General features: G+C 41.7%; 2 protein-coding genes across 3 annotated transcripts in view; both read left to right on the top strand.

Moving 5' to 3' along the window:
* The window catches only part of MAPKAPK5 (MAPK activated protein kinase 5), a 39,113-nt gene extending 30,807 nt beyond the window's left edge, over window positions 1–8,306 (top strand). The window contains exons 10-14 of one of the 2 annotated variants that reach the window (XM_007448169.1): window positions 1,218–1,338; window positions 3,863–3,993; window positions 4,282–4,397; window positions 5,907–6,011; window positions 7,861–8,306. In XM_007448169.1, the coding sequence (XP_007448231.1) occupies window positions 1,218–1,338; window positions 3,863–3,993; window positions 4,282–4,397; window positions 5,907–6,011; window positions 7,861–7,955 (568 nt within the window). In that variant the 3' untranslated portion in view covers window positions 7,956–8,306. Of the gene's footprint in view, window positions 1–1,217; window positions 1,339–3,862; window positions 3,994–4,281; window positions 4,404–5,906; window positions 6,012–7,860 lie in introns of both variants that reach the window. The other variant, XM_007448168.1, reaches the window with a different exon arrangement.
* A 3,758-nt stretch (window positions 8,307–12,064) lies between these two features.
* LOC103072447 (disintegrin and metalloproteinase domain-containing protein 1a-like) lies at window positions 12,065–14,710 on the top strand. The gene is made up of 2 exons (XM_007448247.1): window positions 12,065–14,345; window positions 14,436–14,710. The coding sequence occupies exons 1-2, from the start codon at window positions 12,173–12,175 to the stop codon at window positions 14,708–14,710; spliced, it is 2,448 nt and encodes an 815-aa protein (XP_007448309.1). The 5' UTR covers window positions 12,065–12,172.
* The last annotated feature ends 720 nt before the right edge of the window (window positions 14,711–15,430 follow it).

The following is a 15,430-nucleotide window of genomic DNA, read 5'->3' as shown; positions in this document are numbered from 1 at the left end:
TTGTCTTCCTATGCTCTTCCCCTGCTGTATTCTGTTATTTAACCAAAATATCAGTATCCTCTAATTGGTTCTTTGCAGTTCTGTAGAATATATTTCCTGTCCCTAGAGCAACATTGATTATCTTCTTTCAGCATTGAGATTCTTTTCTAAATAATCCTTTCTTTAGAATCTGAAGCTGTTTGTTCACAATGATCCAGAAGGTTACAGAGAACATGAAAGAGCAAGTAGGCATGTTGTCCTGACTCTGATGTTTGGAATGGGAGGCTATGTATTTGGAAGAAGGTGCTGTAAGAGGCCCAGGGAATATGCTGGGGTGAGCTAGGAATTGCATTAGGATAAATGTACAAGATGTAAAGAACTATGGTCAAAAAGCCGATGGTATAGAACAATACATTAGGCTTAGAAGGAAATGCCATCCCCTTCTCAGAGATTAGATTTTTAGCTTTTTTTTGTTGTTTTTGTTGTTTTGTGTGTTTTTTTTGGTTTTTTTTTTTTTTTTGCGGTACACAGGCCTCTCACTGTTGTGGCCTCTCCCGTTGCGGAGCAACAGGCTCCGGACGTGCAGGCTCAGCAGCCATGGCTCACGGGCGCAGCCGCTCCGCAGCATGTGGGATCTTCCCGGACGTGGGCACGAACCCATGTCCCCTGCATCGGCCGGCGGACTCTCAACCACTGCGCCACCAGGGAAGCCCTAGATTTTTAGCTTTTGAATGTCTTTGGAATAAAGGGTTCAGGTCCTGCCAAATGGTGACAAGAGTTTTATCACAAGTAGCAACCTGGATTTTCAGAACCATATGACCCCTCGACTAATTTTACAGTCACTGTTAGCCAAAAGAGCACTTTGAGTCCCTTTTGGAAATTATAGCCCACTGTCCTAGAAACATTAGTCTGGGGATTCAGTGTCTCAGGAACTGTAAGCCATATGTAAAATTACTTTACTGAACCTGGAACTCAGTCTGAGGTATCACTGGACTAATAAGCCTTTTCCTACCATTCTTATCTCAATTTATTTAGTATAGAAAGAACTGCCTAAGGACAGAGTGCCCTCACAACTAACGGTTAGGGACGAGAGCCCCATCTCTGTCCTGCAAATAGAAAGCCTAGGCTTGTAAGAGTTGGTGGAAAGTCAGAAGCTAGAGCTGGTTAGAGCCAGACCCAGGAACTTCCCGGCCTCTGGAAGCAACTGCATGGCAGCCCTGTTGGCCTTTTCTCCACAGGCTCTTGAAGGTCAAACCAGAGGAAAGACTTACCATCGAGGGAGTGTTGGATCACCCCTGGCTCAACTCAACTGAGGCCCTGGATAATGTGCTACCCTCTGCTCAACTGATGATGGATAAGGTTTTGAATGCTGCTTATTTTGTTGGCCGAAAAGGCTGTGTTGGGAAGGAATGCTGAGGCTTGACTCAATGAGGGGTTAAAGGCAAAACAATGCAGAGCACACAGTCTTTCCCAGAGAAATACCTCTGGTCTTCCAAAGATCAGGATTGGAAATAAAGAGATTATTTCCGTAAAAGACTAGATCAAGGCCTGGTAAACACACTAAGGGAACACTCAAAGGACTATCTTCCATATTTGTGCTATGGGGTTGGGGGCACAGAGCAGTATCAGACACCGTCCTTTTGCCCAAGGAGTTTAAACAAGACTTGTTGGAAATACCAATAAACACAAAACAAAGAGGGAACATTTTCAGACATCAGAGCTTTTGCATGCTAAATTTTCTGTGAACGCTATGGAAATTCAGAAAAAGAGAGCAACTTTGAGGGGCTGTAATTAGGGAAGGGTTCCCAAAGAGAAGGCAAAAACCATCACAATTATTAACTGTTGTGTGGCATTTTTAAACCCCTTTACATGTTTAACCCCTTTACATGTAATGAAGCCTGACTTCATTGATGGGAAGTTGGTAAAATGGGTGTGGCAGACCTGGCTTTGAAAGTAGACAGAGGGGTTTAAGTCTTAGTAGGACATAATTGAGAGGCTATTGTAGATTTTTGAGAAGAGATTTGCCACAGGGAAGGTGTTTGGGGATGGTTAGTCAGACTTGCAGACTTGCCAACCTAATACTTTTACAATAATCTAGAAGCTGAGAAGCTGCTCTAGGAGCAGAGAAGTAGAGATGAATGAATAGGCTCAATATTTTTGAAGACAAATTTCTACAATTTTTGGTGACTGACTAGATATAAAGGGACAGTGGGTGGCATATCTGGTGACACCATTGACAGAGGGAAATCAGGAATGAGGCTGGTTTTAGGTGAAGGGAAGTCTCTTAGGTTTTAGATATTGTTTAAGGTGGTCGATGGATGTGTGGTGTGGAATCAGAATGTGGCTGAGAGGGAAAGGCAGTGACACAGACTTGAGTGTTACTGACTTAGAAGGGATGGAGTTGAAATGTAAGTGAATAGGAAAAAAGAATGCTAAGACCTCCCTTAGTTTAGCTGGAGTATGAGCGAGAAAGGAGAGCTAGAAGGAACAGAGTTTTCTGCTATCTCTGATTTGTGTGCAGTTGTCTTCCTGGTTTAAATGTGCCCAGTAGTCCAGAAATGGTTTGTTTGGTCAGTCCAAAATACAAAAGGATTACCTATACCCTCTGGTTGTCAGCAATTGAGTGTTACATTGTGGCTTTCCTCAAGATCTTGAAATGGAGAAATAAGATTGCCTTCTGGAGTTACTTTAAGATTAGTGTATAATGAAGCCAAGTATGGATATGCATAATCTTCTTAATGAGGAAGAGTAGCTCCTGGGCCTATAAGATGGAACTGCAATGTGACAGTGTATTCGCATTTTTAAAGAAATGATGTGGTCAAGATGTAGGCTGGTCAACTTTGGAAGTGTGGAAAAAATGTCCACATATGTGTCCATCTAAGCTGTGCCTAAGAGATGGAGCCTGAGCTCACAACCTTGAGGTGTTCCCATCTTTTTGGTCGGGCTATCACGGACAAGAAGGAAATAGATTCAAGGGTCTGGGGGCATGTAGCCAGGGCCAGTTAGTATAGTTCTCTTAAATGAGTTCAAACTCTTCCTGATCTAATTGCATGCTTACCGAGGAACTATTTTTGTAAACTGTCAGATTTTGTTGTTGAAATTCAAACAACACGGAGGTATATAAAATAAAAAGCAAAAGTTCCCTTTCATTACCCTGCCTCAGTCTCACCCCTCAGAGGTGAGGTGACCTATGGCTTGATGTATTCTTCCTGATCTTTTTCTGGAGAGACACACACACACTCACAGAGTTTGTCTTTTTTTTTAAATACAGAAGTGGGATCGTCTCATTCTTATAAAGCTTTTTCTGATTATTTGCCTTCCCTTATTGGTCTGCCCGTAGTGAGAGAACGCACTGGTCATAAAGACAGACTTGAAGAGTGCTAGACCTTATGACAGTTATTTCTCATTGTAAATTAATTGACTGGCTTATAGATCAGTTTGTGAGGGTCTACTATGCTCACCAGGTGAAATGCTTGGGATTCTGAGCCATCAGGGCTAAGGTGACTGTCTACACCATGGGGGCAGTGAGTAAATGCCAGTCAGGGAGGCTTCTCAGGCAGCAGCCTGCTAGCTTTTCCCCTGATGTACGTGTACGACTCTTTACACTTGCCCTTCCCAATGACTGAGCATGAGCCTTGTTAGTATTTCTTACTTGCATTTCTGTCCGCCCACAGGAAAGAAGGGCTAGCTATTGGCCTGGTATTCCCTGGGCCCTGCTGATCCATGGGGAAGAGTCCTCTGCCTTATCAAAATTTGTATACTGCCAGCATAAGAATGAAATTGCCTTCTTAGTTCTTTGTGATTCTCCTTCCCACTGTCTTAGATTGGCTTTTTAGGTGCCCAGAAATGAATGTGAAAAACTGATGACAGTGTTTGCATTCAGGCGGTGGTTGCAGGAATCCAACAGGCCCATGCAGAACAGTTGGCCAACATGCGAATCCAGGACCTGAAAGTCAGCCTCAAACCCCTGCACTCTGTGAACAACCCCATTCTAAGGAAGAGGAAATTACTCGGGTAACTGAGCTTATTTCTTCAGTTCTCCCTCATGGCTGGTGTGGTTGAGTACAGGGTTCTGAAAGGTCAGGCAGGCGTCTGCCCTTTTTTGTCTCTTAAGAGGGTGAAAAGGATATGTTCTTTAAATAGCATCAGAAGTTGGAGATACTCTATAGTTAATTATTTATCTGAAAAATCTGTTCCTTATGTTTAGCATTAACATCTGTTAAGAGTTGGGTTTTAACAGATGGGGTTGAGATAAGAGTTGGGGTCTCACCTTGTTATTACCTCTCTCCCAAACTTCTAAAGCACCAAGCCAAAGGATGGTGTTTATATCCACGACCGTGAGAATGGAGCCGAGGATTCAAATGTTGCCTTGGAAAAGCTCCGAGATGTGATTGCTCAGTGTATTCTCCCCCAGGCTGGTAAAGGTCACACCATTTATGAATGCTCTGTGCGTGTCTGTGTGTGTGCACATGCACATGACCAAAGGAGTGGTTTGTTTTGAAGTTGTCTGTTTCATCTTTGTGTTATAAGAAAATAAGTACATTATATAGTTTGTGCCCACTGAAAAGAATGGACGGTGGGAACTCAGAAATGTGAGGCTCTGGCCCACCTTTGGTTTCCTGTAAAATTTCTAGTTTCGGTTTAACTGCCAGCGTCAGACACAGCACGTAATTTTGTATTTTCTTAGTTTGTTAATGAGATTACAGGATAGAGGATGGAAAATGGAAAAAAAATGTGAACAGGGTCAGGATTAGGTTGGGAAGGTCAGGAGGGTTGGGAAACACCATATCCAGAGCCCTTAGAGTACAAGGCTGTCATTAACTTGTGAATATAAAGAGACGATCTCCCAAGTTCAGAAGTGGCCCTGGCTGCTACTTGTATCATGGGCAGGGTGGGACTTAAACAGAAGTCCTTTTGAGTGAGAGCTCTCTTTCAGTATGTTCTCTTTCCACCTAATGGGGTATGATGGGCTTTTCTCAGCAGATGAATGAGATGCTTCAAGTAGTAGGCCAGGAAACTGTTGAGTTGACCAGTCTTCCTAGATTCCTTGGCTTTTAAGGGAACTTACTAGTGTGCCTCAGGTAGCCTTCCAAAGTAAGAAATGAGCTTAGGAGAAAGAAGGTAGCCCACTCAGCCTTATTCTCCCTCCTGCTCATGGTCTCTTAAGTTAACCAGGTGCTTTTGCTCAGCAATAGTCTGACATTCTATGGGATACCTATTTCCCATCCCTCAGTGCTAAGACTCTTGGGGGCATCAGGGAATTTGTGTGAGGTGGTCAGAGCAGGAAGAGTTGAGAAACCAGAAGCGGTCTACATCAGTGGTCCCCAACCTTTCTGGCACCAGGGACTGGTTTTGTGGAAGATAATTTTTCCATGGACTGGGGGCGGGGGTGGGGGGGGATGGTTTCAGGATGATTCAAGTGCATTACATTTATTGTGTGCTTTATTTCTATTATTATTGTAATATTCTGGCACCAGGGACTGGTTTTGTGGAAGATAATTTTTCCATGGACTGGGGGCGGGGGTGGGGGGGGATGGTTTCAGGATGATTCAAGTGCATTACATTTATTGTGTGCTTTATTTCTATTATTATTACATTGTAATATATAATGAAGTAATTATACAACTCACCATAATGCTGACAGGAGGCAGAGCTCAGGTGGTAATGTGAGCGATGGGGAGTGGCTGTAAATACAGATGAAGCTTCCCTCGCTTGCCCACTGCTCACCTCCTGCTGTGCGGCCCGGTGGTTGGGACCCCTGGTCTACATGTAATGTAGGGACTAGAAGTAATGATGGATGGTCTGGTAAAGCTTGCACCTTTCATCATCACTTCTCAATAAGTTGGACATCGTGTCCTTCCGTCTCTGACACTAAAATCCCATGATGCTGCAGGAAAATGCAAGTTCTTCTTCATCTTTATCAATAGGAGAGAATGAAGATGAAAAGCTGAATGAAGTAGTTCAGGAAGCTTGGAAGTATAACCGGGAATGCAGACTCCTAAGAGATACTCTGCAAAGCTTCAGCTGGAATGGTAGGAGCCTTAATTATGCCTTTCCCCAGGAATGCAGAGAAGTAATTGTGTTTAGAATATGTAGGATCTCTGGGGGCTGGGCTGGGACTGTTTTCAGGTAAAGTAGGGCTGGCGAGTGAGTGGAATACTGTGGGACAGGGGGTTAGCCCTACAGTAACTGCCCAGGCGTATCTGGACATCTGGCCCTTTCGCTTGTTTCCCAGAGTTCAGATGAATTATGTGTCGCAGATTCATTGCTGCAGAGCCCCCGTCACATACCACTTGGGCAAAAAAACAGTCAGATCTCAGAACTCCTTCCAGATACCTGAGCTGTTCACTGGGTCATTAAAGAGCAGTATACTCTGAAGGGGAGAAAGAGGGCAAAGTACCAGAGAGTCCACCCTGCTGATCTGCTTAGCTTAGAGAAGACCTGTTTCACTGGAGTAGAGAGCCGAATCTGCTGCTCTTTGAATTTTTTTCCCCACAGGCAAACAAGGTACAGGTGTGTTTTTTGAGCTGCTTTTGTATTGTCTTTCTACTTTAGCTGACTAAACTAGACTTAAGGTCTAGGATGCTCAGGGAAGGAAGCAAACTCATTGCCTAGCTTGATTCTTGGACATGAGAAATCCAAAGTGCTAGCCTGGCCATTCCCATACTTGGAGGAGATTAGCTTCCCTAGGATTTTTTTTTTTTTTTTAGGATTTTGAAATATCAATACAGAAAAGTGATCACATTTGAGGTATGCACGTCTGATGAATTTTCACAAAGTGAACACTCCCATGTAACAAGCACCTAGAACATGTAGTGGAGCATGTGCCCTCTTTTAACTGCTACCTCCCTCCTCACAAGGGTAATTATGATCCCAGTTTCTAGCAGTATATATTAGTTTTGCCTGATTTTATATTTTATGTAAATGGAGTCAGAGAAGTCTATGTTCTTTTGTGTCTGGCTTCTTTTAGTCAAGATTATATTTGTGAGATTCAACCATATTGTTGTGCATAGGAGCAATTCATTCTCATATATATTTATGCAAATATATATTCTCTATATATTTTTCTCCATATATATACACATATATATTTTTTGTATTTATATTTATCCATTCTGCTGTTGAACGGACATATGGGTTGTTTCCAGGTTTTGGTAATTAAGGAAAGCACTGCTATAAACACTCTTGTGTACATCTTTTATGAATATTTTAATGAACTCATTTCTCTTAATGTATCTAGGATTGGAGTTGCTGGTTCATGGGGATATTCATCTGTTTGGCTTCAGTAGGTACTGCCACCAGTTTTCCAAAGTGGTTGTACCAATTTACACTTCCACTAGCAGTGTTTGAGGGTTCTAGTTATTCTATATCCACACCAACCCTTGCTATTGTCTTTTTCATTTTAGTCATTCTGATTAATAAGTACTACTGGTATTGCGTGTCGTTTTACTTTGCCTTTCCCTGGTGACTATGAGCTTAAGCACGTTTTAATGTTTATTGGCCCTTTAGATTTTGTTAAGTGCCTATTCTTTTGCCCATTTTTCTATTGAGTTGTATCTCTCTTACAGATGTGTAGGAGTGCTTTATATAGTCCGGATATGAGTTCTTTTGTCAACATACGTATCACAAAGAACTCCCTCTTTGTGGTTTCTTGCTGTGCTCTTGTACTGAACATTGGATTTTTACGGCCAGGTTAATAAGCTGCTCAGTTCTAATTGAAAAATGGGGGAGTTGAACTGCTTTTGATCAGTGTTGGTGATGGTTCCTCCATGGTGAGGGTGAATTTTACACTAGTGAGATGTACCTTATTGGGTCCCTGTCAAGAATCTTATCACCTCCCAAACAGTTTGGAGACTGACCTTTTTCTTTTTTGGGTTTTAGGTCGTGGATTCACAGATAAAGTAGATCGACTAAAACTGGCAGAAATTGTGAAGCAAGTGATAGAAGAGCAAACCACATCCCACGAATCCCAATAATGACAGCTTCAGACTTTGTTTTTTAACAAGTTGAAAATTTATTCATTAATGTATAATTTGTATGTAAATTAATAAATCATAATTTCATTTCCACATTGCTTAAAGATGCTGTATAAATTTAGATACAGGATTTACTAATAGTATAGTTCATTTGTTTTTAAGAAAAGCTCAGTTCCTAATATATTATTACTTTAGGATTGTTTAGTCATATGTGTGGTAAAGCTGACATAGATGGTATTGTCAAGCAAGATTGTTTTATTTGTAATAAAGTATACAAAAACCATTTGCCAGTGGTAGGCAAAGGACCAACTATACTGACCTTAGTAAACAGTTGAATCAAGTACTGTGGAATCTGGTTTCAATTGCCCTGTGTATTTTACTTTCTGCACTATCAATCAGTAGATTAGCTCTGGTGCCAAGAAATTTTTGTGGATCCATGTCGCAGACTGCCTGCCTATTACAGGATGCCACCTCCCATGATGGAAGAGGCAGAGAGTTGAGCCCTCATTTCTCTTATCCCTAATTCCCTAGAGAAGAGTGGTAATATTTCTTTTTTGTCATATTTTTTTTAAAGGTATTGGTGTATTTCTTAAATCTAATGGGATTCTCTATTGAGTTTATTCTTTTCATGTTTAACCAGAGCTTCGGCCCTCCCACCTCCTTTGAGATCCTACTTTGTCCTCTCCCTTTCCTGCAGCCCTCACCAGCTCCATTGCTTCTTCTCCTTTCCCTGTTCTTCTGGCCCCTTTTATGGGATGATTTTTCTGAGAAAGTTACATATCATAAAAACTGGACTATTGGGTTAGCATCTAAAGATGGTCCAAGTTTTTTCTCTTAAAGCTACCCTTTTTCTCTAACGTTTCTGCCTGGGTTTCATGGTGGCATCCCCTGGGATGCATGTATTTTATTTATCACCCTTCATTTTCAAGAAACATGGTTCTGGCCCAGAGATCAGATACTTGAATAGAAAACAAGGCTGGGTGCTTTTCTACTTTGCTGTTGTACATATGGGCATCCATAACACACCATTTTTATTTATTTTTTTAGCAGTTCTTGATTGGTGGTTCTGTGTTGGTAAATGGGAGAGCTAACAGGCCAACTCCAATTCACAGAGGAGAAGAAAAGGATCAGCAGGCTCAGTTATTCAGTTTCATCCCATCAAATTCTCTTCAATCAAAATCAACCCCACAGAGCTCACTTATTTTCTAAGTCTTCCACTTTGCTGAGTATGTCTTCAGGGTGACATTTGCTTAGTATGTCCCATATGTGTGTGAATGACTGCAGGAATATATGATAAAAACATTAAGTATCTCTTAGAAATTACCTTGCACATTGGTTCCCTTTTACTTTGGAGAGTTTTAAATTCAAGGCATTTTTTGAGGTAAGGCTCACTAATCTTCAGTGATTGATAACTGCTACAAATGGATACCCTGTAAGGAGAATTCAATACTTTTAAACATGGCAAAATCTAACAGGCAGCAGAGAAAAACAAAATGTTTTCTTATTGACTAACCAGAAAACTTAGCTGAGAGTTGAATTAAGGGTTGAATTATTCTGTTTTTTCAGTGAAATGCAGTCTTACAAATCAAAATCACTTCTTACAATCAGGAAAAACTCTGCACTTGTTTCTGGAACAACTGAATACCTGTTACTTTTCTTATCTTAGGGCAGAGGTTCAGTGTTCGCTTGGGAGAGGAAGGCAGTAATTAACTTTGTTACTCTTCTTCAGAGGAGGAGTCTTCTAGCGTGCCCAGTCTACCATTAACTTCTCAAATTTGTTATCTGGGTGTCTTCTAGAGGCTCAAGATGATTTCCTTCCCTGTGTGGTGAATTTTAGGCATGAACTAAAAGGGTATCCGAAAGATTCTTCCTTTTACTCTGAGCAGCAGTTGCCCATGTTTCTTTAGTCTGAATTAAACTGGCCGCGGAAATGAGTGCTGTGTCCAGACAGGTCCATGCTGAAAGTTTGTGAATACCCTGGAGGATGCTCTAGCTGTTGTAACTCAAAAGTGGGTCCTATCCTACAGAGAACTCCTTGACAAAACAACAGCTTCCAAAAGACTCAGCACTGTTTGGTCTTTAAAGTGGAGTTTTGTTTATGGAATTTGTTTGTAGGCCAGTAGCAAATTCTGCTTTAACTCTACCAGTCAGGTTTACTAATAAAACATTCACATGTACTGGAAGTGAAACAAAATCATCCTTGTCTCTTTTGGCCTGTCTAATGCCTGTACCTGCAGAAAGTTCACACTGTAAGAACAGTTCTCATAGGCAGGAGGTTAGAGTCTTCAGTTTTCCTACATGATTTGCTAACCCTCTGCTTACTATAAAACCATTACTCAAATACCTTTAGACTTTACCATAGTTATTAATCTGCTTGATGCGAAACAACTTTTGTGTTTTTCTGGCTAATGTATTGTATAAGCTATAGGAGAACACCTGTCAGAAATTTATTGTCTGAAACATATAGATAGGAGGAACTGCTTTTTAAAGAGTTTTGTTTTTGTATTCATTTGAGATAGAACAAGTTGAAGGAATTATTGGTTGAAGAAGTCAAATGATTTAAATCATATCTTGTGTGTGAATGCTTGCGTGCGTGTGTATTTATTGAAGGAAAATATGTCTCAGTTTGAGAAGTGGAAAATTGGATATTTGATTTTAATTATATTTTTATTTATTTAAAAAAGTAGAAGTGGTCTTTCATTATTGATTTTTTTGTCCCACAGAATGACTTAAATTTTCCCTGCCTGTTTGGTTAAGACACAGGGGAACATCTTAAATCTGTGATAATTTCCAAGTTACATAATTTTAAGAGGCTTTCCTCTTATACAGAACACAAGGAAAAAAAGAAATCCAGCTGGAAATCATTTCACCATTTTTTCTGTAAATTTTTTAATGTGTTTGTGATATGATAGTATTCATTTTCTTGCTAGATGTGGATGATTTTTTCATCTGTATTAGGAATTAAATATTAATTGGGGATAATGAGTTGATCTACTCTCATGCTTATATCTGAGATCTTGTAGTACTATTCCATTCTCTTTTGAATTATATAAGGCATTTCTCCATTTTTGTGTGGTATTTATAGCCATAACCCTTACTTTGAAGGTTTTATATTGTAGATATTTGACTTAATATAAAATTATTTTTATGCAAGATATAAGATGTAGAGTCTTTAGTTCATTTTAGGATGCAAAGGAGAATAACTGGGCAAGGAATGTGGTTAAATAAGGCTTTTTTCCTTTTAAATTTATACTGCTAAATACACCAGGAGATCAACATCAAAGTCAAATCCAAGGACTTCCATAGACATTACAGTTCAATTTTAGTTACAAAAGCAAAGAAGTCTTTAAAAAGCTCTTATACAGTCCATTTTTATTTTCTTGATGAAATGGTAACTAGATACCTGGTTAATCAGAGTTTAGTTTTATTCCAGACTTTGTTTTTATGTTGGGAGGAACTGAACTTTGATCTTAGTCACTTGTAAGTAAGTCTCCGTAGTAAAACTGAACTCCTTTCATTTAACATTTAGTATGTTTGTGCATTAGGAAAACTTATTAGAAGAAAATTATGTTTATATGCAGACACAAAGTGGCTAAACTCATCTGTTATGAACAAAAGTTAATGAGGGAGAATTTGTGCATCCACATACAAATTTTCTTGAATTAAAGGAGAAAAACCAGACCCTGACAAAGGAGGGCTGGACTGAAAAACAGTACCCTCAATACTACAGAAATGAGGAAAAGAGGTAATGGGCAACAGAGAACTTCATCCTGCTCTGAGATCCTGAAGAATCCCCATCCCCTCCCCCCGACCTCCTGCCAGAATGCTGGCTTTCAAAGAATGCGCAGATTAACGGATATCAGTAGTGTGGCCCTGGGCTGAGGATAAGGATAATTTACCTGAGTAACAGTCCTGGCTGAATCATTACAGGCCTTCTACTTGGTATATCTCTGTGTAAGCGTAAAGGGAACTTAGGCAAGGAGCATTAAAACCATTGCTGTTGGAAGGAAGTCATATAGTAAGGAAACCACTGAAGGCCAAGAAAGAAAAGCAAGAACAGAAACACAGCCCCAAGGTCTGTAAGGTTCAGAGTTGGGCAGTACCCACCCATAAGGGAGCCAGCATAGATCTGAAGTGAATACCTGTGACGGAGGGTCTGCATGTCAGGGAAAGCTGCTGCTGCTGGACATAGGCCCTGCATCATCAACTGATTTAACATGGCAGCGTCTGTGACACACTCTGCCTCTATACTGCCTTCTCTACGGAAAAACCAAGTGGCCTTGAAGGAGGGTAAGATAGAGTTTCAGACTTGGGCTCAGCAGAAGAGGGACTTGAGGCTGGGGCCAGTGCCGGGATCTTCATGTTTCTGTTTGAGGACTGTGTTGCTGTTGGTGATTTCTCTGCCAAGCTTGTACTGTGATCTGGGATCAGTATATTACTCTTACTATGAAACAGTCACCCCCAAGAGTCTGACAGTGGAAGGAAGGGAAGACCAAGTGGAAAAGCTCTCCTATGTGCTATTTATGCAGGGCCAGAAACAGCTGATTCACCTGAAGGTGAAGAGAGACTATTTTGTGAATAACTTTCCAGTCTTCAGCTACCACAATGGCATCCTGGGGCAAGAAATGCCTTTCATCTCACATGACTGTCATTATGAAGGCTACATAGAAGGAGTCCCAGGTTCTTTTGTTTCTGTCAACACCTGTTCAGGCCTCAGGGGCATCCTGATGAAGGAGGCAAAATCCTATGGCATTGAGCCCATTCACTCTTCAAAACGGTTTGAACATGTGTTGTACACCATGGCCCATGAAGCTCCAGTCTCCTGTAGTGTCACTTCCAATGACAGCCAAGTGGCATTCACCAGCCGGCAACAAGAGAGCAGCAAGCCTCACAGTCAGCAGGTGCCATCCTACTTGTGGTCACATACCAAATACGTGGAGATGTTTGTCGTGGTCGACAACCAACGGTTCCAAATGTGGGGCAGTGACGTCAATGAGACAGTCCAGAGAGTAATGGACATCATTGCTCTGGCCAACAGCTTCACTAGGGGAATAAACACAGAGGTGGTGCTGGCTGGAATGGAGATCTGGACTGAGGGGGACCTCATACAGGTCCCAGTGGACCTGCAAGTTGCACTCAGGAATTTCAACAGCTGGAGACAAGAGAGGCTCTTCCATCGTGTGAAGCATGATGTTGCCCACATGATCGTTGGACACCATCCTAAAGAGGGTACGGGGCAGGCATTTCTCAGTGGTGCCTGTTCAAGTGATTTTGCAGCAGCCGTTGAATCCTTCCACCATGAGGATGTCCTCCTGTTTGCAGCACTCATGGTCCATGAGCTTGGGCACAACTTGGGTATTCCGCATGACCATTCAGCCTGCGTTTGTAAAGATAAACCCTTTGGCCTCATGCGTGAAAATATCACTAAAGAAAGTGGCTTCAGCAACTGCAGCTCTGACTTCTTCTACCAGTTCCTCTGGGAACACAAAGGGGCCTGCCTATTTAACAAGCCTGGGCCCAAAGGCCGCTTACGGAGGGATTCCCGCTGTGGAAATGGCGTTATAGAAGAGGATGAGCAGTGTGACTGTGGTTCTGACTGTGACAATCACCCATGCTGTGACCAAACATGTAGGCTGAAGGAGAATGCAGAGTGTAGTGATGGACTCTGCTGTGTTAAATGCCAACTGAAATATAAGGGATTCATGTGCCGTCCTGCTTTGGGGGAGTGTGACCTCCCAGAGTATTGTGATGGTTCCTCTGGAGAATGCCCCATAGACAGCTATAAGATAGATGGTACAATGTGTGATAGAATTCACTATTGCGCTGGAGGTCGCTGTAAGAACCCTGATAATCAGTGCATGGATATATATGGGTTCTCTGCAAGGTCTGCCCCAGAAAACTGTTACATTTCAATGAACAGAAAAGGCGACCGGTTTGGAAACTGTGGTATTACCAACTCACCTAGGTTAAGATATTTGAAGTGCGTAGATGATAATATATTTTGTGGGAAACTTATATGTACAAATGTTAGACAGGTACCACAAATCAAACCAAATCATACACTGATCCAGGTCGCTCATGAAGATGACTGGTGCTGGAGCATGGATGCCTATAACACTACTGATATCCCTGATGATGGAGATGTACACACTGGCACTCTTTGTGCTCCAAACAAAGTCTGTGTAAATTACTCTTGTACTGATTATGCTGTGCTCAAGTATGACTGCAAACCAGCAGAAATGTGTAATGGGAAAGGAGTTTGCAACAATTTTAGGCACTGCCACTGTGAGGCTGGTTATGCTCCCCCTGACTGCAGAGGTCCAGGAGATGGTGGTAGTGTAGACAGTGGTCCACCTGGCAAACCAACTGAAATTCAAAGTGGAGGTGTAGGTGGCGGTTCTTTTCATCGTAGCATTGAGTTTAGAAATGTTGGCAAGCTAATTTTCATATTCCCTTCATTTCTTTTAATATTGTTGTTAGTTTTAATATTTTACATTACCCTCAGGGCTGTAACTGAGTCAGTAGAGACCCTAGGGCGTACCTTGGAGGACAGTTCAAAGGAAACCACTAGTGAGGGATTCCTAACGGAGTTTCTACCAGTGGGGCTACAGGAGGAGCAGTCAGAAGAGAAGGACCAAGAAGAGGAGGCCCCCCCACCGGAGGAGGCCCCCTTGCCGCCGCTGGAGGCTCCCCCGCCGCTGGAGGCAATGCTGCTGCCGGCGGAGGCCCCACCACCAGGAGAGCCAGCACCATAAGAGGTAGCAGGTGAAGGAAAAGGATAACCAAAGGCAGAAGTGTATTGGTGGAAGAATCCAAAAATATCGAATATCTCAAGCACTGAGTGGGAAAGAGGGGCTCAGAGAAGCAAAGGTGAAGTGAGAATTGATGGCTCCTGTAGCTCTGACCAGGATATAGGATATATAGTCTACAGAAACATACTAACATGGGAACAGAGACTGCCCCTGCTTTCAGTATTCATTTTAGTAATTTGGTTATATGTTCATATATGAGCTCATATAAAATATTCTATATTTTTGCTTTTTTCCCATTTCATGAAACAATTTTATTTAAGCTCTTCTCATGAATCATACCTATCAATATCATCTTTCATTTGGGCCAATTTCTGATCTGAAATTACCTTTCAGGGCCTACCATCTTCCATCTACATTGTTTGATACACAGTATTATCTCTACCTATGACTATCACAGGGTCATTAATCCCACTCATAACACATTATCTTAAAAATGTTATCTGTTGAGTAACCTAATTTGCCCCAAAAGTTGCTATTCACGAATAAAAGGTAATTTAAAATAAATAAAAAGCTGTTTTAAGATGAAGCATCGCTTCAGACTCCATACAGCCTAGTCCTTGAGGCTTCTTTATTTTGGGGCTCTCTTGGAAGGGGCTACATCTGATCCAGGGTGGTCCGATCACCCTGGGTCTGGGTGCATGGGGGAAGGGGAGCAACCTAGGC

This window comes from Lipotes vexillifer, unplaced genomic scaffold (genome assembly GCF_000442215.2).
Source record: "Lipotes vexillifer unplaced genomic scaffold, Lipotes_vexillifer_v1.1 scaffold236, whole genome shotgun sequence".
NCBI classification, from domain to species: Eukaryota; Metazoa; Chordata; class Mammalia; order Artiodactyla; family Lipotidae; genus Lipotes; species Lipotes vexillifer.
This window is presented reverse-complemented; position numbering and strand designations above follow the sequence as displayed.

What these genes read in the sequence shown, in the direction of transcription:
- LOC103072447 (XM_007448247.1), top strand. Translation starts at nt 12,173, where the DNA reads ATGGCAGCGTCTGTGACACACTCTGCCTCTATACTGCCTTCTCTACGG. An exon ending in AATTCAAAGTGGAGGTGTAG is followed by an intron (nt 14,346 to 14,435) that starts GTGGCGGTTCTT and finishes TATTGTTGTTAG; the next exon opens with TTTTAATATTTTACATTACC.